Source organism: Phasianus colchicus, chromosome 18, assembly GCF_987193195.1.
Source record: "Phasianus colchicus chromosome 18, bPhaCol1.hap1.1, whole genome shotgun sequence".
NCBI classification, from domain to species: domain Eukaryota; kingdom Metazoa; phylum Chordata; class Aves; order Galliformes; family Phasianidae; genus Phasianus; species Phasianus colchicus.
Genome location: NC_143453.1, coordinates 1,697,931 through 1,725,163, shown reverse-complemented (window position 1 = coordinate 1,725,163; position 27,233 = coordinate 1,697,931). Strand labels below are relative to the sequence as shown.

General features: G+C 39.4%; 1 protein-coding gene across 5 annotated transcripts in view; it reads left to right on the top strand.

Moving 5' to 3' along the window:
• The window catches only part of MED13L (mediator complex subunit 13L), a 178,362-nt gene that overhangs the window by 137,011 nt on the left and 14,118 nt on the right, over positions 1-27,233 (top strand). For all 5 annotated transcript variants that reach the window (XM_031592083.2, XM_090152604.1, XM_090152605.1 and 2 more), the window contains 15 exons: positions 1,637-1,859; positions 2,826-2,931; positions 3,292-3,416; positions 4,410-4,509; positions 7,126-7,346; positions 10,252-10,454; positions 12,535-13,481; positions 13,946-14,125; positions 15,500-15,723; positions 16,581-16,773; positions 18,520-18,964; positions 20,552-20,771; positions 22,829-23,017; positions 25,567-25,790; positions 26,263-26,405. In XM_031592083.2, the coding sequence (XP_031447943.2) occupies positions 1,637-1,859; positions 2,826-2,931; positions 3,292-3,416; positions 4,410-4,509; positions 7,126-7,346; positions 10,252-10,454; positions 12,535-13,481; positions 13,946-14,125; positions 15,500-15,723; positions 16,581-16,773; positions 18,520-18,964; positions 20,552-20,771; positions 22,829-23,017; positions 25,567-25,790; positions 26,263-26,405 (3,743 nt within the window). The remainder of the gene's footprint in view (positions 1-1,636; positions 1,860-2,825; positions 2,932-3,291; positions 3,417-4,409; positions 4,510-7,125; positions 7,347-10,251; positions 10,455-12,534; positions 13,482-13,945; positions 14,126-15,499; positions 15,724-16,580; positions 16,774-18,519; positions 18,965-20,551; positions 20,772-22,828; positions 23,018-25,566; positions 25,791-26,262; positions 26,406-27,233) is intronic.

Here is a 27,233-nt window from a genome sequence, read left to right as displayed (position 1 = left end):
TCATTTTAAAAACCAAAAATTGTGTTCAGTTATGCACCCTTACAGCTACATAAGTATTTGGTTATAGCAAGTGAGATGCACTTCATTGCACTGTAGAGGCAATTCAGTGTGGTTTGTCCAAATGCATGGTTTTAAAATTGCACTTTCTGGACATAATAACAGATACAGTATTATAGAATAATCCTGTTTTGTTTTGTTTTTATAATGGCATCAGTGTTGTGTAGCCACTGCCTAGTCTTTGAACTTGGTAGGAACTTTACTATTTACGGAACCACAAGGTTAGGGAGGGACCTCTGGAGATCATCAAGTCCTACCCCACTGCTAAAGCAGGTCCCTACAGTGGATTGAGCAGGACATTGTCCAGGCAGGTTTTCAATATCTCTAGAGGAGGAGACTCCACCACCTCTCTGGGAAGCTTGTTCCAGTGCTCTGTCACCCCCATAGTAAAAAAGTTCTTCTTTGTGTCTGTATGGAACTTCCTGTGCTCCAGTTTGTACCCATTGCCCTGTCACTGGGTACCACCAAAAAGAGCCTTGGCCCCATCCTCTTGACACTTCCCTTTACAGATATTTATAAGCATTGATCAGATCCCCTCTCAGCCTTCTCTTCTCCAGGCTGAACAGCCCCAGGGCTCTCAGCCTTTCCTCATCAGAGAAAACCTCATCATCTTTATGGCCCTCCATTGGGCTTTCTAGGAGATCCCTGCCTTTTTTGAACTGGGGAGCCCAGAACTGTACACAGAGCTGCAGATGTGGCCTCCCCACGGCAGGGCAGAGGGGAGGAAAACCTCCCTTGACCTGCTGGCAATGCACCCCAGGACACCATTGGCTCCGAAGGCACACTGCTGGCTCCTGGTCACTCTGCTGTCCACTCAGGTCCTTCTCTGCAAAGCTCCTTTCCAGCAGCTCAGCCCCTAACCTGTACTGATGTGTGCAGTTATTCCTCCCCTGGTGTGGGGGACAGTGACGTCTCCCAGCAGCCTTCTCTTCTCCAAGCTAAACAAGCCCAGTTCCCTCAGCCTTTCCTCATAGCAGAGGTGCTCCAGCCCTCTGATCATCATAGTGCCCTCCTCTGGACCCGCTCCAAGAGCTCTGCATCTTTCTTGCCCTGGGGGCCTCAGTCCTGGATGCAGTACGTAAAGATATGTGAAGGTATTTCATGTCAACTTTAGCCTCAGAATCTGAATTGATTTTGTGCAGGCTTAAAATTACTTCTGCATTTTGACAGTGGAAAAAAAGTGCAGCAAAGAAGATTTAGTGAAAATGGTTAAGCAAAAGTTGATTGAGGCAATCTTTTTGAGTTATGACAGTGTTAATTTTGGTAATTACTGTGGAGCTCCCTAGGCTGAAAAGGTCATGTGTACTTCGAAGTATTTTGATTTAGTGACAGATTTTACTCTTTTCTCATTGTCCTGAAGTAAAAGTTCTTGATACAGTGCGGCATTTAATACTGAACTTAGGCAAATGCATCCCTTATTTCAGGAAGAATGTATGCTTTCTCTATCAAGGAGTGAGACATGGGCTGTATATGTGTGTGACACCTACAGATCTTAAGAGCTGTTATTTTTGTCTGCTGTAAAAGATATGCATGTTGTGTTTCATGATGGATTTGTTTACTTGCTTATTTTTGTTTTCAGGCTCTTAGCACAACCTAATAAACGGTTTAAGATTTTGGAAGAACAGAAACCAGTGCAGACACTGAGCTATCTTGACCCCTTGCCTCTAATACAACAACCAGGAGAAGGTTTAGGAGATGCTAGTGATCCTTACACTTTTGAAGATGGTGATATAAAGTACAGCTTCACTGGCAATAAAAAATGCAAACTTGTGGCTGAAAAAGATCTGCTGAAAAAGAACAAGGTAACACGGAAACCCAGAGTCTTTATCATTAACGTTCTTGTTGGGGTAATGATAACATAGCACAGTATTTGTCATGCAGCTCTCAGAAGGACACAGACCCACTGCACAGGTCAAACTTAAAGGAGTTATGCATTTCTTTCCTGTACAGGTGAACAAGTTCATTTAAGTATGGTATTTTTGAACCTCTATTTGCTGCCATCCCTCTGAACCTTTTTCTGTATGAAAACTGCTGCTGTAGGGAACACATCCTCTGAGTATATATTCAGCTTGACCAGTGGTGTGTTCCAGATTTAAGGCAAGAAGTAAAATACTTCAAGCCTTATATTCACTTGTAGAGACAGAAGGGTTTGCTGGGCATTTTTCTTACTTTCTTCAGCTTGACATATAACCTCACTGCAAAGCTTAGATTTCTTCAGCCCAAATCCATCTTTCTTCCTTCCCTTGTCCAAAATTAGTTTAGCTTTTTACTTTGTGATGGGGATGTGGTAGTGGTTTGAATGTTTCCTTAGAGGTCATCTTCCAAAACAATTTGGTCACCATTCACTGGCCATCACTTGCCCTATAAACATGGCATTTCTTATATATCTTATCCACTATGGAGCTGTTTCATTCTCACTATGCATTCATTTGTACTTGTAGGTAGTGACCATATTAATATTAATATTCTAGAAGATACATTTTCTAGAAAAACTGAGGTGGCTAAATATCTGTACTGCCTGTTGAAGTTAACTGATGCATGTGGAGTCCTTTGTACACCATCCTCAATACTACATCATGTTTTTCCTGATACGCAGATAAACAGCAGACCAATGTGTTCTCTTCCCTTCTTGAAACATTCTGTGCTTCATAAAATATTGAATTGAGAGCTCTGAGTTTAGCTGGACATAGGAAAACCAACAGTACAACGTTTGTTCTTATATAGATTAAATTAACACCCACTAAAAAATTCTTTGCATTTTTGTATAGTCAGAAGATGGAATTGGAACCAAGGAAATCCCCACAACAGGTCATTCTACACCAGTTCCTGATGGAAAAGATGCCATGTCTATTTTCAGTTCTGCTCCTAAGGCTGGTGAGTAAAAGCACTCTGTAAAGCAAAAATACTCAAAGGTACACCATTAAATTTCAAAGGAAAAGTTCATACACTGAACACTTTACTATAGCATGAGAGTTACAAACGGCTTCTGATATGGAGCTTGATTCCACTTGTCCTTTTTATAACAATACAGTAATTTTTAGAATAATAAAGCTCAACAATAGCTACATTTGTATTCCCAGTTGACTCTTTGTCACTGCATAAAACTTGCTGCAAGGCTATTTGTGGGCTAAGTCGTAGAAAAGAGTCATCAGTGATTCTTGGTTCTTCTCTATTTAGAATGAGATTAAAAATTTACTCCTGTTTTTCACTGATTATTTCTTCCCTTCCTGATAGATACCCGGCAAGACAATGCTGCAGGCCGAGCAGGCTCTGGTAGCCTCACACAGGTGACAGATCTCGCACCATCACTCCATGATCTAGATAACATCTTTGATAATTCAGATGAAGATGAGCTTGGTGTAAGTCTTTGTTTGACTGAGTGTTCTGCAGACTTAGATCCTGACAAAAGGAAAAATAAAAAGGCAGAAGGATGCTGCAATCCTAGCGTGGAGCAATTACCCCTATAGATAGGACAAGCTGTTTCCAGGCAGGCAAGCTTGTTTTGTTGTTTTTTTTTTTTAACCAGGAAGAATTGAAAGCAAGTGGAGGAATCCTTTAAGGAGATTCTACAAGGAAGATAAATAGTTGTGTACAATTTGGGAATATTAGAAGATCTCTTAGGTAACATCAAAGCTTGTCTCATCTGATGGTTTTTCAGTCACTTGGGGAACCAGTATACTCTGAGGAAAATGCAGCTAACTTGCTGTCATAGTCATGCAGAGACAAGCTGTAAGATTGCTTCCTGAGCTAAAGCAGTGTAGTTGCCTCTTAACTGTATTAAGTCTAATTTAGCATCTTCAATTTTTGTCAGTATTTTGTGTTTCTTAGAGCTGTGGAAAAGATCCCAGTTTCATTATCCAATGATTTGTTCTTTTACCTTGTTTGAGAACGTGCCCAAATCAAAATAAATTCGACTTTATGTAAGTAACTTTTGGAAGCATGTTCCTTTCTATGCCTGTAAGCAGCTTATGCTTTGCAAAGAGGAAGGAAATTAGCAGATACAAAAGGAAATCAGGAAATACAGAGGGAAAAGGAGATTTACATCAATTACCAGAAAAAAGTAATCAGGATTCTTTGTAAGCTTAATCTAATATGGGCGTAATGTTACAAAGCGGGATCCTAAATGGACTGATAGTAGATAACATGGCTTAAATCTCTAACGTCTGGTTCTTGGCAGTACTTTCCATGTACACCAGTTTATTTACACTTCTTCCTGTTCTGTGGTTTCACAGAAACTGCACTTAAGATGTTTTTTGTTAAATCTCATTCGGAGAGTTTTCAGTTTTTAATAGCTTTTGATTTCTACTATTTCGTATGGTTTTTAGTGTGGTATGTAATTATTCTGCTTTTAGGCTGTATCACCAGCTCTTCGGTCATCAAAAATGCCTGCGGTGGGGTCTGAGGAGCGCCCAGTGGGGAAGGATGGTAGAACAGCAGTACCTTACCCACCAAGTAAGTAGCATCAATTGATTACCACTTTTTTACAGTTAAAATCTTCTGGTTTGCTACCGTGCTGCCTTTTTTATAGAAGGTTTGCAGTGTCACTTACTCAGAACTCAAAGCCAGTGTGCCTATTTTGTTCTGTGATTCTAGATGCTAACAGTAAAATAGGGTGGGAGTATTTTAATGAAAACACAGGATGGTAATATAGACATACATTTTTAATGTGCCTACAGAGATTTGTGATGCTCTGCTTCCGACAGTGTTGTCTTATAATACAGACACAGAAGGGAGCTGTTAAAAATCTTCATTTAGAAACTACCCTTGTATTCTCAAATCAATATTTAATCTCATTTATTCATTTACAGCAGTACCTCATATTTTAGTATAAGTCATTCCTTATACAATTATTCAGAATGTAAGGTGTGACTTGCAACATATGGTATGCATTTGATGTAGAATGAATTCAGACTAAAATCACCTTCAGGATTTAATTTAGGTGTGGAGGAGCCTAGAATACAGTAGAAGTACTGGCTTCTAACTGAAGACACATTGTGAACCTCTTGGAGATGTTAATGGTAGAAATGATGCTTGTGCAGGTGTTACATATGTAGCACAAACCAGAGTAAGTGCAGGGAATGCAGAAATAGAACTGTATACTAAAATATGCAAATTAAAACAATAGGGCTCTTTTGTAAGGACTGTGCCAACAGCTTTTGAAAATTATAGCTTTTACTCTCTTGAGATGTATGGGTTTTCTTGCATTATTTACGTAGATAGCATTTCTCCTGAGATTTTTATATATATAAGTGTTTGCATGTGTCGGAAGAGGAAGATGAGAATTTCTGGTGTGATACCAACCAGTCAGATAATGAATTACTTAGCAGCAAAAAGGAAGAATGCTTGATTATTGTGGCCTCTACAAGCAGAAATCAAATCTCTCTGCAAATCATTCTTTAATGCTTTCTCATTAACTTTATCTGGTAATGAGGACAAATTGAGGGGAAAAAAAAATAACAGTGTGAAGGAGATGAGTCAGAGTTTTATGCACCCATAAAAGCTGTGCTGATTTACTCAAATGTACAAGTCTGGAGTATACAGAGATTGGATTTTGACAGGTTTAGTTGATCCATAGCTTTTTAAAATATGCAAAGCTTTTTCAAGCATGACACATATGAAAATGAATAATGATAGTTAGCCTGTTGCTGTAGGGTTTGGGAATTTTTTGTAATTAAACTTTTTTATGACTCTGCACTGCAGAATTTTGCTAACGGGGGCTCAAATATGAGCGAAATACATACTATAGAGCTGCATGAAATAAGTTATATAGATACACTCCACTTCTGTTCTGTAGCTCTCTCCCCTTGACACCGGCTGTCCAGGCACAGCAGTATCTGCAGGGAAATGAAATGTGTTACACACTGTATGAAGTCCTACTGACTACATTGTGTTTTAACCCTTTTTCCTGTCCCATTTCTCTGCTTCCTGAAGCACACTTCTCTTTGAGCAGCAGAGGCAACACTTCATCCAAGTGGCATCCTGAAGATTAGACTTTGTACTAGCATTGGATGGAAAATGTTTTTTTCCATTCCACTGAAGCTGTTTTCAACATTTACTAATCCTTTATCAGGACAACACTAAGTTGTTTTCAAGTCTTCATTCACAGTAAGACTGAGAAAGAAAAAAAAGGCACTGAATAGGAATCAGCCATTGCCAATTAATTTACTCTGCTGCTCCAGGCTGTGGAACAGTTGGGTTCAGCATTCACTGCTGTTTCCATCAGAACTCTATTTCTGGGGGCACTTCACCCATTCAAACTGTTCCACTTTGTCTGAAGAATTAAATAGGAGGCTGGCTGTCTCATCTCTTTGCACAAAAGAACAAAATTAAGATTTTTTGGTTCTTTAAGTTAAGAGTGGAGACAGGACATGTGGTTGTAGCATCCTACAAAAACACAATTTGCTCTTTGTATATGTACTCAGATACTCTATCTAATTTTAATTTCATCACTTTGTTATTTCCAGTTAGTTTTTGAGACTATGTTTCACTGGTTTTGATTTCCACAATTGAGTATTTTCCAGTCAGAAATGTTTGTGTTAGCAACAGTAGCCTATCTTTTCTGTCAGGAGTTATGTTGCTATGGACCAAATGAGACTGCAGTGTCTGTATGTCAGTGGAAAAACACAGCTAAGTGCATGCTTATTCCAAAAGACTCTGCTTTGAGATTCAGTGTCAGCCCTAAAGGGAGAAGAAACTATTCTGTCTCCTTAGTAGCAGTTCCTGGGGTGAACTTCCCATTCACATCACGTAATCTTTTCTGTTAAGAATATATATATATGTGGGTTTTTTAATTAAAAAACCTGCCTGTTTAAAGTTGTGTGTCTACCAATTTGCTGTTTCTGCTGAACATCAAGTTTGTAAAGCGTCCCTAGAAATTTTTGGGATGTATCCCTAGGAATTAACTTCTAAGCCTTGAGTTATACAGGTGTCAGAACTGTACTAAGTCTATAGAATCTTTGCTAGGTTTTAACCTACAGAACAAGAGCTAGTAGTGAGTAACTCCTTGTGTTTTATTGGGCTTTCTTGAGTATTGTAATGATTAACAGTACGTTTTTTCATCATATTTAGCTGTGGCGGATCTCCAAAGGATGTTCCCAACACCACCTTCTTTAGAACAACACCCTGCCTTCTCCCCAGTAATGAGTTATAAAGATGGAATAAGTTCAGAGACGGTAACCACCTTGGGAATGATGGAAAGTCCCATGGTCAGCATGGTTCCAACACAGCTTGCTGAGTTCAAAATGGAGGTGGAAGATGGATTAGGTAGCCCTAAACCTGAAGAAATTAAGGTAACATACCACACATGGGGTGTTTTCATAATCTCACCTTCATATGTTTGGATTTTTATAAAGAAGTCACCTGTAGTGTGCCTAGCAGGCTACTGTAACAAATGGGAATTAGAGCCATATAAAGTTTGTATTGGTCTTTAGTTGGAAAAAAAAAACAGAAAAATTCTCTAGTAAAAGAGCTTGTAATTGTTTCTCTGATTTTAACTATAGGCGCTTTTCTTCTCATATAATAGGTGTAATTTTATGTTTGTAATGTTTTTGGGTGCTCTCAGGAAACAAACAGTATTGTATGTGAAATGAGCCCTATGCCTAACAGAAAGAGTGAACTTATTTGAAAAACATGGTACTTGTGACTATGTAGCTTTTATATGGTTTGTTTCTTCAGATAATTTTTCTGTATCTTTTATGTATAGCCACTCCTTGCTGCCAGTCTCTGGGGATACAGCTAGGATAAAATCATGCATGTAGAAAGGCTGCCTTTTTCTCTCTGAAATGTTGCCTTTTTTGGTTAGGGTTGAAAATCACTGAGAAAGCCCAGGGGTTGAACTTGCTCTGTTTCTTCTTCAGCTGATGTTACTTCACAAGTTTTAAGGCCAGATGGGACCATTCTTATCTGACTTTCTGTATAACACAGGTCAGGTAATGTCACATAGTTACTCCTCTATTGAGTCCTATAGTATATCTGAGTAAAGAAGTATTTTTAAATGGGGACTCTGCTGTGGGGTACTAGTACTCACCTCCCCTGCTTTACATATCCAGATGTATCCATTTTTCCATAGCATCACATGAAAAGACTTAACATAAGCACCTGGTCTACATTGATTTGTATTTCATTGTTCCATCCGTAGCGCAGGTCAACAGGTAGGTTAAAATCATTCTGCCTGATTGTGTGCATTCTGCATTTCTTAACTTCTTTGGCCAATTTTTTATCAGAAGTTATCTTTATCATATTTCCATGCATATAGGCTGAGAGTTTTTTAATTTAGAAGTGCGCTTTTCCTTGTTCTGCAGCAGTGCAAGCTTGTTTGTTCACAGATATTCAATAGGGAGATACACACAAGAACTGTCTTTCTGGTATTCCCTAACCTTTGATTTTATAACCTGATTCCTCTCCTTCAGACCCAACCAGTCCCAAATCTCCTTCTGTTCCTGCAGCCATTTCTTTCCTCAGCAGCAGCTCCCCCCGAGTGCTGGCAGTAGCTGAGGACTTGCTTTAGTTATTGGCACTGCTGAGTGAGGTATACACACACAGCTTGTAGTTGCATGGACTAGAAGTGGCTATAACTCAAAGTGAGAATACTGAAACATAACCTTGCCTAAGTATATATGATTTAGTCAGCTGTGAATGAGAAGTTTTTCTTGCGTGGCACCTCTGGCATAACTTAGGCAGACTGAAAGTAAAGCACAGGTGAACCACAGGGTGACTTTCTGCATTCAGGTATGTGCTTGTGTGGAAGTAAGATTGCTGTATTCGAGGTTTATGTCTATGTATAGAAACAAATTGTGACCAGTCAGAAGTGCGAGGAAGTTAGTTGTAGTGTCCCCCTCGTGAAGACAGCCAGCCACCTGGAAAGTCTGCTTTGTTATTGCAAGACCTCTTCTTCTTTCTGTCCTGACTTGAGAACTTGAAGGCATGATGAGAAAAAGCTTGTTCCTAAAGGCTTTGCTGTTGTCCACTATCTTTGTACAGTTCGGATGTCAACAGATCTGTATACAATTATAGAAGTTTAAAGTTTATAGCAGGGTTTGTAACAGACCTTGCTTTGTTTTATTCTGTTTTCCAAATAAACTGCTTTCTAAAACTAGAATAATTTGGCCCTGGAAATGAAATCTGTATTGTGATTTGGTCAGCTGAAAGCTTTTGAGTGGGAACAGATTTTAGGGTGTCATTGCTGTTGGAAGTGCTGAACTATGCATTTTATTTCTGCCTGATAACATCTCCAACAAGCACAGTTTACTCTGCTTTTAAGTGTGTCACACCTGCTCATATACACCAGTGGGGGAAACAAGCACCAAAACCCATTGCTGATCATTTTGAGAACATGTAAGTAGATTTCTTCTGCTGAGTATTCAGCAGCTGGAGATAGTGATCCACACATTTCTCATCTCTCAACGCTGTACAAGGTGTAAGGGAAAAATGGAAATATCTAATGAGATGTTAAATGCTGGAATTCTGAGAGACTGCTGTTATTTAATAATTATTTTTACTTTGCAGTAGTGCATCAAAAGGACTAGTTCTTTTCTTCTGAAGGAAACATGGCATAGCTTTAGAAACTCTGGCTCAAGTTCTTGTCATCATTGTCTGCAAACAAGCATAACAGTCATTGGAAGTCCAGTTTGACTGAACTACATTTAATATTTAATATAATGTTCAGTTGATTATTTATGTCCAGTAGTAGAAGTGATGCTAGTGTAAAGAGTGCACTGTTACTGGTTGGATTATATTAATTCCCGATGTGGGGGTTGCTCCAAGAGGCTGACTTAAAGGCAAATAAATTGTCTTCAAAATATGACTCAACCTCTCCATTGTGAGTGTGGAAGTCTTGAAAAGATCAACCTCTGACGTGCATAAAGTAGATGCCTTAAGTTAGATAATGTGAATATTTCAGTGCACCATTTGCTTTTCAAATGTACCTCGTCCTTAATGAGTGTAGTCTAACTGGGAAATGTGCTGGCATGAGTTAAAGCCATACAGTATCTTAGTGTACCAAGGAGCCTCAGCTGAATTTCCTTGAAGGATCAGCTCTTGAATGTTTCGTAGAATGAATAAATACACTTAATGATGGGGAAAAATATAATTATAGAGGGTTCAAACAGTACAGCAAGTTTTAAGGAAAAATAGTTGTGTGAATGTAAAGTTTGACCTTACTGTGGTGTTGTAAACAATGTCACTTGGATGTTACAGGATTTTTCGTATGTGCACAAAGTTCCATCATTTCAACCTTTTGTGGGCTCCTCTGTATTTGCTCCACTGAAGATACTGCCAAGTCAGTGCCTCTTACCTCTGAAGATACCAGATGCCTGCGTTTTCAGGCCTTCTTGGGCTGTTCCTCCTAAAATTGAGCAACTTCCTTTGCCACCAGCCACTTTCATTAGAGATGGCTACAAGTAAGTGCTATGTTGTTGGGAATTACAGAGTTTGTCATCCCCGCATTTCAAGTAGTTTGTTATTTAAATCTCTTGAGTATATTAATGAGTATTTAGCTAAGCACCAGAACCATAAAATAGCCTGCAATTGTGTTTTACACCTTTCAAATCTGTCATTCTGTCAGATCAAAAAATTGTGATTGTTTGAACATTTGAATTAAGAACATTTTCTGGGAATTGTTAGGACAGTATATGTTCACTGCACTCTTACGAATGAACAAGAATTAACTGTGATTTCTGGAACAGGAAAACAGTGTAATGCAATGTAAAGTTAGGAAATAAAATGATCAGATGCAGTTTATCTTCCTCTTTCTAAATACCAAAAGACAAGATACCACATCTCTTTCCAGAGTGCTGTGACCTATAAGCAGTCACTGTTATTTAACATAAAAGCTTGTGTTCCTTACTCAGTTCTCAGAAATTAGTAATGTTTGTGGAAGAAATTCTTTGCTGGAGATCTGCAAAGCTATCAAGAATTTCCACCATTAAGTTTATGAAATCTTTTAAAAGGCATGGTGTGGTACAAAGGTCTCCATGCTTGACTGCGCTGCTTTCTAGAGGAGGTACCTGTGTCTTTAAATCAGTCTATAAATCCTTTAAGTCAGTCCTTTTCCAGCTCCAAAGGATCCTTCAGTGTTCTCAAAAGAATTGCAAAAAAGAAATTGTAAAGTCTTGGTAGTGCCCAGGGAGCAATCTAATTCTCAGGGTTTTTTTTGTAATAGTGACTGATTCACCAGCCTGAGCTGGTTATTAATTTCAGGTATTTGTTGAGGGAAAGAACCTTTCATTTTCAATATAATCCAATTAGAGTGAAAATTTTTACTGCAGGCTTCCAACAGAGTGGTGATTGCCAATCAAGGTTTCTAGGTCATCTTTTTTTGTTAGTCTGAGGCATTCAGTGTACTTCAGATTCAGAGCTCCTTCAAACCTTTGTTCATTTTTTTTTTCCTCTTGCTTGGAGTTGGACATGCATCAGTTCAAGGTAATAAAATGATTGTAAGAAATCTGGTCTTTACTGTTTTCCTTTTCAAGTTGCAAGAACATTACAGTGGTACTCCTTTTAAAAAACTCATAAAATGCACTCTGAAAACAGAAGTGAAAAGGAGATCTGTTTTCATTCTTCTATCAAGAGACATACTGCATCCTTAGAATTTTTCCTTGCCCTAATATGTAATGAAGACATTACAAGAAAAATGAACAAATTATTAGGAACTTGGAAAGAGTTAAGTAAAGATTTTTGTTCTGTTTGGCTCTGTGTTACCTGTTACTTGATATAAAGAGTCACTGCAGAGAGAAGGTGGGTGTCAGGGCAATATGCAAACTGTGCTTTGGTCACTTAAGTTTGACAGCAAATGATGAGAGTAATAAAAATCATTGAGGACAAGAACCCCAAAAACACGATTCTTAGCTTTACAGGATTGAAGGTTTGCCATGGGATGTGTCATTTTGTGCTGTGTAGTTCTGAGTGGGCACTTGCATTTGTAGTACCTGAAATGCTATTATCAGTTGCCACTAGGCAATACCTTATATAAATGCCACATGCTGCGTTACTTTGAAAACTGTTTCAAGTGATCATTTCTAAAATAAGGTAACATTTCCATGACTCTGAAATACTTTCTTAATTTCCACTGATGTACATCTTTTTACGGATAATTGTGCTTAAAACAATAAGTAATATTTTTTCTCATTTTCCTTAGAAGAGTTAACAAATATCCTGAAAACTTAATAATTTATCTACAGATTCTTTTAAAGAGCATTTGAGTTTTATCCCATGAGAATCATCTTTAGGAGGGTTAAGTGCCTGAGGTGATCCCATTTTATCATACTGATAAGAAACAGGCGAGGATTACAGTTTTATTTGAAAGAGACATAAGTATAAAAGGTTATGAGCACAATGTCTGACGGTGTTCCTTTACTGCAGTTACAGTGAATCCTTTGGGTTTTCATCGACTTTCTGTGTGTAAACATAAGTTTAGATGAAATCAGTCTTCACAAGCAACCAGATTGTTGCGTATGACTGTTTCTCTTGTATTCCTTGTAGCAATGTGCCTAGTGTTGGGAGTTTGGCTGACCAAGACTATCTTCAGATGAACACTCCTCAGATGAACACACCAGTGACGCTGAATAGCACTGCTCCGGCCAGCAACAGTGGAGCAGGAGTTCTGCCATCACCAGCAACTCCCCGCTTCTCTGTCCCTACCCCGCGCACTCCCAGGACCCCAAGGACTCCCAGGGGTGGGGGGACTGCGAGCGGTCAAGGATCTGTAAAATATGACAGCACAGATCAAGGTTCGCCTGCTTCTACCCCTTCTACAACACGACCGCTGAATTCTGTGGAACCAGCCACTGTTCAGCCCATCCCAGAAGCCCACAGCCTCTACGTGACGTTGATTCTCTCAGACTCTGTGCTGAACATCTTCAAAGATCGTAACTTCGATAGTTGCTGTATATGCGCCTGTAACATGAATATTAAAGGTGCAGATGTCGGATTATACATCCCAGATTCATCTAATGAGGATCAGTACCGTTGCACCTGTGGCTTTAGTGCTATTATGAACCGTAAACTAGGGTACAACTCTGGGCTCTTCATTGAGGATGAGTTGGATATTTTTGGCAAGACCTCGGACATTGGCCAAGCCGCAGAGAGACGACTGATGATATGTCAAAGTAATTTGATCTCTCAGATGGGAGAGGGAGCTAGAAGGACCCAGGAACCTCCCATGAGCCTCCTCCTCCTCCTCCAGAATCAGCACACGCAGCCTTTCACATCTCTGAGCTGCTTGGATTACATGTCCTCCAATAATCGTCAGACACTCCCATGTATGAACTGGAGTTATGACAGACTGCAGGCAGACAGTAACGATTCCTGGATAGAATGCTTCAATGCCCTTGAGCAAGGCAGGCAGTACGTTGATAACCCCACTGGTGGGAAAGTGGATGAAGCCCTAGTAAGAAGTGCCACTGTGCATTCTTGGCCTCACAGCAATGGTATGGATCCAAACAGATTTCTTTGAACTTTAGAAGTGTGTTTGACAAAAGTAATTTAACTTTATGTGGGAAATGAAGTGCATTAAAACATTCTAGAATCAAAGTAGGTTTTTGAAAGCTTTACAAATGACTTAGAAAACCATAGTGGTCCAGTTGTTCTTAGCATTTAGACATAGTGATCTAAATCTCAGAATTTGCATCGGTTCACAAAGCTGAAGTGGAGACAGGCAGTGTTAACTAACATTGAAAGGTATCTGAAAAGGACTATTAGGACAGCTTTATTTCCATAATGGCTTCATAAAGCACCACACTAAATTCCATTAAGCTAATTGGAGTTATTCAGCTTTTATGGGCACTGTGAAGAGCACTACAAAGGAACAATAAATGAAAAAAATGCTGTCACCTCGAAAAAAAATCTTTCTGTTTCTTGCTGGAAATGATGTGCGCTCTGTTGTGTTTTGCAGTGTTGGACATCAGCATGCTCTCCTCCCAGGATGTGGTGCGCATGCTGCTGTCACTGCAGCCCTTTCTCCAGGATGCCATCCAGAAGAAGCGAACAGGAAGGACCTGGGAGAACATCCAGCACGTGCAGGGACCACTCACATGGCAGCAGTTCCATAAGATGGCGGGACGAGGAACCTATGGTACGAATACTGTGTGATATGCTTAACAGTTGAGATGAAAGTATAGTTTTCTAAAAATGTATGTACACTTTGTTCTGGAAAAGACACTGTGAACAGCAGGCACTTTGGTTAGATTTTAGTGGTCTTAAATGACATCTGCAGTACATTGCTTGAATACTGCAGCGGAGGTTTTGTCCTTCAAGACAGTAAACATTTACACTGTGCAGAGCTGCTGGGTGAGAATCAAGCTGAGTCTGTATTTTGGTTTGCACTGTATATACATAACACAAAGAGAGGAAGCTGTTAAAATTGTACCAGATAATAAAGGAAGGGGAGGTTCCTGAGCCAATGCTCAAACCCTCCAAATACTAAAAATGCATAGTTTCTCCATAGAGTTACGCTCATTGTACGGTGTGTCAGTTAAAGTATTTCCAAGCTGCAATTCATGCTTCTCAAAAATACGCATTACAAAATAGGTTTTGTATGTGCATGCTTGGATAATAATGACTGACCTTTAGATGGGTATTGCTTGCTTGCAGCTTATTTCAATTTTAACTGATGCAGTCTTGCTTAGGCAGTTTTTTTCCTCTGTTCTGTTGTGCCTCATGTTCCCTCTGCTGGTGTTTGATGTATTGCTACTTCTCTTTGAGGCTAGGACAGTTCTGTGTAACTGCAGTTCCTGTCTAAAGCTGTTTTGCTTCATAAGAAGTATTTCTAATCTAATGCTTTATCCAGCATTTGTAAATTTAAGAGTTAGTTAGCATCTGCCAACTATTATCAGAGTACAAAACTAGAATTGCTATATAGTAAGTAGCAGAGCCTTTGGTACAGATTCAGCAATTTTTATTGAATGTTGACTTTTTAATGAAGTGGGTTTATACTCTGCAGAAACTATCAGCTTATTTTTGTTTGGATTTTTTCAATAGTATCTTTTCTAATGAGCAGTGACTGGAGGATAGTGTGCTGAACTTGATGGTAGACCTGTGAGCTGTGACATCAGAGTGCCTCAGTATGGAGAGGAACAGAAGGCAGTTTTGTTGGATTAGGATAACTTTGCTTACTAATATATGCCCTAGGATTAATTTTTGGCTAACCATTTTATTCGGTAATTTTGCACCTCCAGCTGGAGGCTGCTCCATAAAATCAGATTTTATTGGATTCATGTTACTGCTTTTGGTTGAATAGGCACTGGTGAGGTTTGGTTATGGTTATGACAAAGTGAAAAACTCTTCTAAGTCGGCAACATTGAGACTCAGGAGGGGTAGTACATGTATTTAGAGTATGGTATAAAATGTAGCAAGGGATTGGTGGTTTCCAGTATTTCATCAGAGAACCCACTGCAGTTAAACCAGTTATTTTAACGTCATCTTCTTTTTCTCTTTTTTTGTTCCTAAGGCTCCGAGGAATCTCCTGAGCCTCTTCCAATCCCAACTTTACTGGTGGGATATGACAAGGACTTCCTGACAATCTCTCCATTCTCCTTGCCATTCTGGGAGAGGCTGTTGCTAGACCCATACGGGGGCCATCGGGATGTCGCCTATATTGTGGTGTGTCCAGAAAATGAGGCCTTGCTCGATGGAGCCAAAACTTTCTTCAGGGACTTGAGTGCTGTATATGAGGTTGGAAAGAAAAACTTCGCTGAGTTATTTCTTATTTATGCATCATTTCTGCTTTGCTGAATGTTCCCTGTGAAACATCCTCAGTTGTTAAACAATTATTTGTATACAGATTTATTTTCTTTGAGGACTTTCTGCACTTTCAGAGTCAAAAAGCCTAATTGAGTTATACTGTTAGGATTTTAATTCCGTTATGAAAAGGAAATTCATTCCTGTAATACAGCCATGTGCAGTGGTGGTTGGTGTTTCAGTAGTATCAACTGAATATTTTTGTGTAGCTTGTCTGGATAAGCTAAATCTGCATCAGATACTCCTCAAACATCACTGAGATGAACAAACTATAAAGAGCTAAAACCACTGTTTAATACAGGGTGCTGGTCAGTTCAGCAGGAACTCACTGTGATCAGCAGTAGCTCATTATAATCAGCAGAAGAATATTTTCTATGTAATGTATTAATCTCTTGTGCTTTGCTGGCCTCTGTACCATTGCAGTGAATGGGATGGGGAGCATGGCTTGGGAACATACCTTATTTGATTGAAATTTTCAGAGGGTGCACTACCAGTATTGATACCGTTGCAATCTTACACACTGAGACCCAATCAAATCTACAGAGTAAGGGGTGGATGAAAGCAGCTGTTATCTTTTTCTTTGTTTAATCATGGTCATTGCGTGCTATTGAATGACAAGATTGTTTTGTAACCTTCAGTTCAACCCTTTGTTGAATTATCTTTGGGTTTTATGTTTAATAGGAAGTCGCCATAAGTGTGCTGGTCATATGGATCTTAAGCTACAAACCACTCTGTGTAACTCCTTAGGGTGCTCAGCATCTACTGACAAGTATTTCTTCTTTCCTCACCAGATGTGTAGGCTTGGCCAGCACAAACCAATCTGCAAAGTGTTACGTGATGGGATTATGCGGGTGGGAAAGACTGTGGCACAAAAGCTGACAGATGAGCTGGTGAGCGAATGGTTCAACCAGCCCTGGGGCACTGAGGAGTGCGACAATCATTCCAGGCTCAAACTTTACGCTCAAGTTTGCCGGCATCACCTAGGTAAGTGTGCCAGGGTGCTAGTGGTTGGCTGAAGGTATTTTAGAGGGTATTTGCAGCTGTTGGAAGCAAGGGAGTTTCTCTTAAGATATGGATTAAGATCTGCTTAGAAATAGCATATGATCGTGTTGTATCTTTCCTTAATCGCTTCTTGGTTAAATTTGTCTATTCAGAAAGTTTGCTCTTATTTATCAGTCTGGTGGTCATGCTAAAGATTCAAAAGCAAATTATTACTTTTTCTAAGAAGTCAGTTTGGTGTAAGACATTGCGTGTCAAAGATGTTCCACACCTGACTGAGTTGATCTCAGTTATATGCTATTCATATGGGATATATCACTGTAGAGGGATGTACATGGTGTCTTCAAACATAAGATTTATTTAAATTAAAGATGAGATCACTAAAACTGCAAAGGAAGAATGAGTTAATGCAGGTGGAAAAAAAAGAGCCTACAGTTTCCTCTATAAGTGAGATAATACTTTGAACAGCTTTGTGGAAGGCATTGTCTCCTCTGGACCACATGTAGGCTTATTTCCTTCCTGGAACATACTGGTACATTCTATAAGACTAAAAAGGAGGTGTTTTATGGCTACCTGCTCTGGTTATGCTTTTATAACATATATCAAATGTGCTTGTTGGATGACAGATTGTGGAATGAAGTAAAAAATGTATAGAAGTTTGCTGGGCTATCAGAAAACAGGTCCTGGCTGAGCAGTCCCTGGCCTTATCTAACATTTCTGATGCTCCCAGTTTTTGTCTTCTTCCATTTCAGAAGGCAGTGTGACATGTATGGCATACTTGACTGAGAAATAAGATCTTAGCCTGAGACAGGGACCCAATCCAAAGTGTTGCTGAGACAGTGCTGGTTAGCAAGATAGGCAGTGATCACAGAGCACACACATCTAAACTTGAGCTGAAATGCACAAACCACCCTTTGTTTTAAAAAGCTGGGAATTGTGAATGGTTTCTTGAACTCCCTTCGTTCTGGGAAAGGACTGACTGTGCTTAAGTCTGCTTACTGAGAGCACTGGTGACCTGGTGTTGGAAAAGGAAGTTTGTGAAAGCGTATGGAGATGAGAATTATCTGCTCAGTTCCACAGACTGCTGAATGCCTCATCCATCCTTTGAGGAAAGTTTGGCAGAGCACAATAGGGCTTGTTTATCTCAAATAATCAAGTTTCTATATCCATTCTGCTTTTAGTTTTAATTTACCACAAAACTGAGAGGGAGAAGTTACTCCTTAACATAAGAACTCGAGGCTTACATGTAGAAATACATAGCGTGTGCACAGCATTTTAAAGTGATCACTGTGATATCTTTTTCTGACGTTCAGGAACAGAAATAACTACATTAAAATGTGATGTTATTGTAGCTCAAGTAAAAAGGTCTTTCAGATCTTCTGTCTGATGAAAATAACCTGTAATAGATGGCAGAGCCAAACACCAAGTAGGGCTGTTATCCTAACGTAGTCAAACCGGAGCTAATAACATGTCAGTACCAACTTTGATCCACAAAGCTTTGCAAAGTCAGTCCTGTTTCTACAGACATCTGATTCACATCAGTTGAACTGAAACTCTGAAGAATGGACTCCAAACTAAATATTTACAATGGAGATTATATTCACTTAGCTTTTGTACATTCTTAGAATACTCTAAAAGACATAGAAGAAGTTGTATGACTTTATGGTTAATCCAGCTCACTTTTATCTAAGACTCTCATTAATGTCCTTTCCTTTTTATATGCCATTTCAGCACCTTACTTAGCCACTCTGCAGCTTGACAGCAGCCTGTTGCTACCACCGAAGTACCAAACCCCAGCGCCAGCAAGCCAGACACAGACAATACCTGGGAACACTGGACCTGTACCCTCAAACTCAACGTGTCTTTCCACTTCTGGGGCACCACCGACAGGCAGTTCTTTTAACTCCACACCCAACAGTGGGACCACTAGCCTTCCTGCAGGAAGTAGTTCATCCTCTGGATCCTCTGTGCCACAGCTGTCAGCATCTTCTTCAACACCCGGCGTTAACCAGATGAGCGCTACCCCTACTCCAGGGTTTAGTGGGAACATTGGTTCAGGGCAAAACACCAGCACTGGGGGAAATGCAGCAGATCGCTCACAGGGAAGCACGGGTCCTGGAGGAGACACGGAAGCAGGTCAAAACTTACCACAACAGCAACAAGAAGGACAGGAAGGGTAAGTGCTCAAATTACTCAAAATACAAATAAAACCCATGTTTTCCTGCTTTTATGCATCTCATAATGTTTTTCTAAGTCCTTGAAAGAGCCTTGGATATGTGCAGTACTGCTGTCCAGATGTAAATGAAACAGGGCTCTTTTTTATTCATTTCTAGTCATAGCTCCATAGAATCTTTAGGGTTGGAAGGGACTTCTCCCTGACAACTCCCCTGAAGTGAAGGGACACCTACAGATCAATCCAGTGCTCAGAGCCCTGCCCTGCCTGACCTTGAGTGTCTGCAGGAACGGGGCATCCACAGTCTCTCTGGGCAGCCTTTGCCAGCAGCTCACCACCCTCACTGTAAAGGCTTTTTCCTTATACCCAACCTAAATTTACCCTCATTACTGATGAGAGAAGTCAGAAAAAATAACTTTCTTTTTTCGATATAAGAAATTAAGCTTGAATCAGCTACATGAACATGGCTCTTGTGGCTCTGTTTGAGATGCCCTAGGGTACCCCACCTGGATGGTGTTTGCACTTCAAGAAAAACACAAGGTGTTTTAAGTTCTGTGCCATGTCTGCTAGCTCCATCTCCCTACTGACTGGTACTGCAGGATATCTCATGTGGCACCTAACACCTCTTAGGTGGGCAACTCTGTCATGCCTGTAATATTAACAGAAACAAAATAAGATCCATAGTGTTGTTTTTTTTTCCCCTAAATATCTTGTATTGCAAGTGCTTTATGTGCAGATACATTGTGAAACCCATGTGAAAGAAGGGTTGTATTCCTGTTACTTGAAAATGAGGACCTTATTATAGTCATCCATCAAACATAAAAATTAGGAAAATGTTTTTTAACGTCTTATGTGACTTCCTGAGTGAACATGTTTTTCATTACATGTAATAATGCATATTACTAATAGTTATGATGAATGTTGTGGAGTTCCTGTATCTTAAGTGAAAAGCCCACATCCTGTACTAGTTTGGGTTATTCTTAAGACATCTGTTCACTAGATCTATGCAAAATACTTCTATCAATTGCAGTGGGGTTTCTGACAGAATGAGTCTGAGCTGCTTTTATCACTTACAGATGTTGGGCCTCCCCGTCATGGTTGAGGCATGGAGGAGTATTTTACAAAGTTAAAAACATTCAGTTGCTCCCTCCATTGCCAAGGGAACCTTTTCTGTAACTAATTAGAGGACTTCAGTCTCCATGAATATTTTCTTTGGTACTCAGTTCTCAATTCCTTCTCTCGCAAAAGAAAACCCCAAACCAACACCAAAACCGAGGCAAGCACAAACATAAGATAACTCACAGACTTAATACTTAGTCAGCTTTTCCATATTCCTCAGACCTAAACTATACTAATTGCATTAAATAATTTTGTATTAGAATTCATGGTGTCTTTAATGCATCATTTCCAAAGAGTGCTTTGAATTAAGTGCCTGTGAGTAAAAGTCATCCTTCCTCAATCACTGCTGTTGTTTTTAGTTTTGTTTCTGAACACAAGAATCACTTACTAGTCCCCTGCTTCGACCTCTCAAGCTTTACTCCAAAAACAACTCTAATGTACCTTTGAATGTAACAACACACGTATCTCTAGTGTTACAGAGAGAGAGAGAATAGGGATTCCCACTGAACCGGAGTCTGCAGACAGCAATGCCTATCCTCCAGCAGTTGTCATCTACATGGTGGATCCTTTTACCTACACCGCAGATGAAGAATCGGCCTCAACCAACTTTTGGCTATTGAGTTTGATGAGATGCTACACAGAAATGCTGGATAACTTGCCTGAGAATATGAGGAATTCTTTCATTCTCCAGGTAATTCTACCTCATTCTGCATCTTCCTATGTGGGAGTCATTCTATCACAGCGTATTTTTATTTTTGTTGTACTGAAGGAGACAAAACGCAGGACAATATACAAAATCTCAGAAGTAGTTACAAATTACATAGTTAGAAGCAAAAGCTCGTACTTGTTTTGATGATGAGATTAATTTAAAGCAGCCACTGTATCCTTGCAACAAATGTGTTGCATGGCTTCAGCAATCACATGCAGTAGATGCTTTCTGAAGAGGGATGTCTGTTGTTTAACTTGCAACTTGAGTAGCCATTGCCAAGGGAAAAAAGTCCATTTTCTCCTTTAATTTCTTTGCATGTTAAATTGTTTGCTTTTTATATTCACTCTGAATTATACTGTTTAATCCAAAAGAGGTATGTGCAACCAGACATTTAATGCATAATTTAACTGTAGTATTGTTATTATCTGCTTCTTAAAAATAATTTACCATGTAACTTGGCGTATAATAATAATTACTTACTATGGAATTACTCAAGAATTGAATTTGTGTAGTCAGAAACAGAGCTTGGCCTATTGCCCAGACTGGCTACATTTTGCCATGCCTCTTCTTTCACTGCTAGAAGTTCAGCCTAAATAACTGCAAAGGAGAATGGGAAGCTAGAAATTACGAGCTGTGCATGCATGTGTGCTGCATGTGCAAGAAGCAGCATGTGAAGAATTTCTGAATGCCTTTTTCACTTATGCACAACTTGCCTTAAAAATATTTCATTTTAATTAAAGGATGAATCAGGAGCTATTGTAACATCTCAAGTTGGGCATAATATTGGGCAAATATTTGTCATTTTTGAATATTTTCTTTGGTACTCAGTTCTCAATTCCTTCTTCGCAAACGAAAACCCCAAACCAACACCAAAACCGAGGCAAGCACAAACATAAGATAACTCACAGACTTAATACTTAGTCAGCTTTTCCATATTCCTCAGATCTGAACTATACTAATTGCATTAAATAATTTTGTATTAGAATTCATGGTGTCTTTAATGCATCATTAATGCATGGATGAGGGAAAACTGTCACCAAAACACTCAGTGTGTGGGGATGAACTGAAAATCAGTCACAATTGCAAGTTGTGGCAGTCTTTTGGCAATTTAATTGATATAGAGATGAAGATGCTAAAAATATTGATAGCTACTGACACTGCAGTAGCCAAAAAAAACAAGAATATGTAGCCTGCATTCTGAAATTGTGTCTTAGTCTATGTTGGACAACTGATGAATGGGCTTGCAGACTTTTGATACGTGCTGTTCATTGTCTGGGCACTTACTGTTTGATTCCCAAAATATGTGGCATTTTACAAGTCTGAAGTCAGAACAGTAGGCAATTTTTACTAAGGGATGTATTCACCAGCCCAGTATTCTCACAGCTGTACATGGTATGCACTTAGATCGCTCCAAAAGTAATGCCTCCTACTTATTTCTATGGAAACTACAGCAGATACAGAGAGCACAATAACACTATTTGATACAGCACATTCTCAGCTACAAAACACTCTTTTTCAACTCAATGGCAATCACTGCCATTAGCTTTGCATTTTCACCAGCAATGAACAAGAGCTGCATGCTCTTTCAAAATTTCTTTCAAAATATACCAAACCAAATTATGTATACATACGTATTACAATTCACAGTGTTGGAAAAGCCCAGCTACTGGAAGGTTCTCAAACTACAGAAAATCTTGTCATTTAAGTTCTGTTCTCTACAGTAGTAAGAATGATACTGTAGTGCTGATTCACGTATGAACAGCAAACAAATCTTTGTTCTTAGCTGAAATTTCACAACCTTAAAATATATCACTGTAATGGAAACAGCACTTCTGCATGGCAGAATATAGCCAGTGACTGGTGCCATCGTTCATGCAAAAAGGTGGCAGCCCAGATGGGGAATAACTGGCACAATAATGAAAATAAATGAATGCAACAGGCCAAGTATCATGGATGTGTTAGTCTGGGTGAGGTTGGTATTAATGAACAGCTCTTTGAAGACGTTTAATCATGTTTTATTGTTTATATGAACTATACAGATTGTGCCTTGCCAGTACATGCTGCAGACAATGAAGGACGAACAGGTTTTCTACATTCAGCACTTGAAGTCTTTGGCATTTTCAGTATACTGCCAATGCAGGAGGCCATTGCCCACACAGATTCACATCAAGTCTCTCACAGGCTTTGGGCCAGCTGCCAGCATCGAGATGACCCTCAAAAATCCAGAGGTCAGTATCAGTGTCAAGAGAATAAAAGCTTGCTAATAAATTGTAATCACTTAATAAGAAAGAAGTATTTTTTCAAAGGGAAAAGGTAAGATAATGCTAAATAGAAATTAGTAAGAAATATCCCAGACTACTTGCTTTCAAAAAATGTCAAGCTTAAGGTTTTGAATTAAAGTAAGAGGTTGAATTTACACTTTGAGTAAAGAAAGAGAAAAGATATGTTCTTTGGGATTCTGAGATATTTTGTAATTTTTGTCTGTATTAGACCTACAAGAAAGTATTTATGTCTATCATTTGTATATGCATGCCTATATATGAAATAATTTGCTGTGCATAATTATGTATATTATACTGATTCTCTGAAGTAATGGAGAAATCCCCCTACTTCAGTGGGCTTATCTTTCATCTGCTTTTTTAAACTGTAAATATTCAAGCCCTGTCTTTGGAATATCAGGGATTTCAAAAGGATAATAACCCATCCTACTTTCTGTGAATATTTCTCATTCTTCGAAAGATAACAGTAACTGATTCATCTAATTTAATGAGCCAGCACAGCACTTCAGCACTTACCTTGGGGTCAAGATGTGCTTGTTAGAGTTTAAAAACCTAGTTTCAAAATAATCATAAAATCAAAATATGAGTATGTTTCATTACTGATATGAAATCAGAAGCAGTCAATGGAGATGTCTGAAAGCAGCAGCACCCCAGGCATATCCTCTTTGCACTCTGACCTCATTCTTCCATCAGAAGGATGCCTGTTCCACAGGATGAATTCTGCAGCAAGTTGCAGTGGTCTGACATCAGTGTAGCTGTGTGTACAGGGAAGAGCAATAAACTTGCAAGACCCCTGCAAGTGTCTCCCTCCATTTAATGAATGTTCCTATACTGTTGCCAAGGTATACTTGTACAAAATGTCATAAGCAGAAATGATACCAGGAAAATAGTGTAAACTTTATTACCTTGCACTTTGCATTTTGCATTTCGTATTTAAATTTCTGAAGGTCTCTTCAGGAAAAAAAAAAAAAAAAAAAAAAAGCCAGAGGAATAGGATGGTAAATGTTTTCATGAGCAGCTGCTTGCATTTAGCATCATTAATGAGATGTCTCTTCTCTCTGTTTTTCCATGCACTTGCTCTCCATCTGCACTGCAAACTGCCAAACTTTGCCTGAAAATTTAGGAAAATACCCTGGCTATATCTAAATTGTTAATTATGTCTTGTCAGGCCCATGGTGTTTTTTCTCCAGAGTGGAGTTGTAAAGCTAAGACAGATTTGGGGCCCATCTGGAAAGCAACTGTGCAGAAGATAACCTGGGGCCCCGTTTATTTAAGTTGAATGTAAGCCAGCAATGTGCCCTTACAGCAAAGCCAGCAGCACCTTGTGCTGCATTAGCAAGGGTGCTGGCAGCTGAGCCAGGGAAGTGGTTATTCCCCTCTCCTCAGTACTGCTGGGACCACACCTGTAGTACTGGGTCTGAAGCATATCCAGCAAAAGGCCACGGAGATGATGAAAGGACAGATCTGACATCTGAGGGGAGGCCGAGAGGGCTGAAGTGGCAGCACAAACTGAAATACAGGAAATTCAGTTTATATAAAAACCCTAACCCTAAAACGCTCAGTCATTGCATTGGTGATCCAACACTGGACAGGTTGCTCAGGCAATTTGCCTGGCCAGAGCCCTGGGTAACCTTATCTTATTGTCCCTGCTTTGAGAAGGAGGTCCCTTCTAGTCTAAGCCTTCCATGATTTGATGAAAAAGAAGGCAGATTTAATGATTTACTGCTATTAGGCTCAGTAGGAGAACTGTACGTGGTATTATTTACAATACTAACTTGCCTCCTCTTATCATTAAATGTTATTAAATGGCCTTGATTTCTTACAGACTCCTACAGGTTAGATTTCTGAGGGGCTGCTGGTGGCTTATTTCTTAAAGATAAGCAGTATAATGCATTCAGAGGATCTGATTAATTAGCAGGCCAATGTTCAGCTGTATCAAAGACCAAAGTATTTCTGAAAGGAAACTGAGATAAAAGAGACTTAGTGAATTTCAGACATCATGCCTAATGCTCATGAAAGTATGATATAACTAGTGCCCAGATGGAAAGAAATAGTTTGAGCTCTGCCTTTATTGTTTTTAACTCCCTGATTCCTCACATCAAATTGCATCCATAGTTCTGCAGTCAGTATGTGAATGGACAAAAGTGAGAAGATGCCATCAATTTTAGCAAATAATATATAGAAGTACAGGTTTCATGTCCTCCTTGTCTTGGAGATTGATAGCAGCTTGTGCAAAGGCTGCTTCATTCCATAGTTTCCCTATATATAAAAAGAAGTCCTTAGATAAGTAAGTTTTGAATTACATCAGTTTTAACTAGCAGGAATGATTTGTCTACGTCACCCCTTTTTCCAGAATCTCCTTTGACTATGAATGTCTTCAACCTATCCATTGTTTCAAACTCATATTTTTCTGTACTTGCTGCCAATCTATGTTGTATACTTCTTGCACAAAGCAGTTATAAATATATCTGCTGATTGTTTTGTTGACTTTATTGCAGAGGCCTAGCCCAATCCAGCTATACTCACCTCCTTTCATACTGGCACCCATCAAGGACAAACAGACAGAGCTGGGAGAAACATTTGGAGAGGCCAGTCAGAAATACAACGTGCTTTTTGTTGGCTATTGTTTGTCTCATGATCAGCGCTGGCTGCTGGCATCCTGCACGGATCTTCATGGTGAATTGCTGGAAACCTGCATAGTTAATATTGATTTACCAAACAGGTAGAAACCTTGATTTTTTGGCATTAAATCTAGTTCTGTAGTTATCAAATCTCACCATCATCCCTCACTGCATTTCTTTCTTGCACATCCCATTCTAGTGGTATTTCCTGTTGTGATCACAATAATGTTAGCTGTGATCATGTTTAAATTGACATTTTATAGTATGAACTTACAGACCAGAGAGAGAGAAGTTGTTGTTGTATTACACTTGTTTCACAAATGCTACCTACAAATCTTACCTTCAAGAACTTGTATGTTGCTCAGCATATTGACACCTCTCACTACCATTGCAATATCAGTACTGAAAGCAGGCAGATTTTCTGCTTCATATGAGGAAGGTAAGGTAGGCACTCTACAGAGCTGCAAGAACTCCTGTAGATGTTAAGCAGTGACGTATCTGTGTACAGTAGAAATCTGAATATTATCCTCGATTCTCTGTAACTTGTATTTTTTTTTCTCTGTTATTCTACAGGTCAAGGAGGAGCAAGTTTTCTGCACGTAAAATCGGTCTGCAGAAGCTGTGGGAATGGTGTATTGGTATTGTACAGATGACATCACTGCCTTGGAGAGTTGTCATAGGGCGGCTCGGCCGCCTCGGCCATGGGGAGTTAAAAGGTCTGTGATGCCAGCACTGTCACTGCCAGTGGTCTTGGTTGTTTTGCAAAGCAGGGTGATTTACAGAGTTGATCACCAACCTTTAAAGCTGGGAAATTTAGATTGATAATCCAATCCTGGCACTGGATTTTTGTAGTGCTTTTTATAAGCATTTGCTGCAATCTGTCCATGTTTATACACTGGGCCTGACGCTACTCTCACACATCTTATAGATGTTGTGTAGATTAACATAGAATTACAGAATAGAATCACAAGGTTGGAAAGGACCTGCGAGATTATCTAGTCCAACCATCCTTCCATCACCATTGCTATTACAAGCACTAAACCATATCTCACAGTTCCTCATCTAGATGCCTCCTGAACACTGCAGGGATGGCGGCTGCACCACCTCCCTGTGCAGCCATTCCAGTGCCTGGCCACTCTCTGAGAGAAGAAGTTCTTCCTCATGTCTAACCTAAACCTCCTCTGGTACAACTTGTGGCCATTTCCTCAGGTCCTGTTTGTTACCTGGGAGAAGAGGCCAAACCCCTCCTCATCACAACCTCCTGTCAGGAAGTTATAGAGTGCTAACATAACTAACATTTGCAGAGGATATTTCCAAGCGGAAGTCAGCAGTGGGTTTGGTCATATTAGGAAAAGATTTCACAGAATCATAGAATTGCTCAGGTTGGAAAAGACCTTAAAGATCATCAAGTCCAGCCACAACCTAGCAGTAGTTGCCCTGTTACAGAAACAGGATTCAGTTGTGATTCTTCACTTTCAAACAGAAATACTTGCAAATGAGGTTAATGAATTTTAAAAAATATTTTTTTCTGTGGTATACAAAAC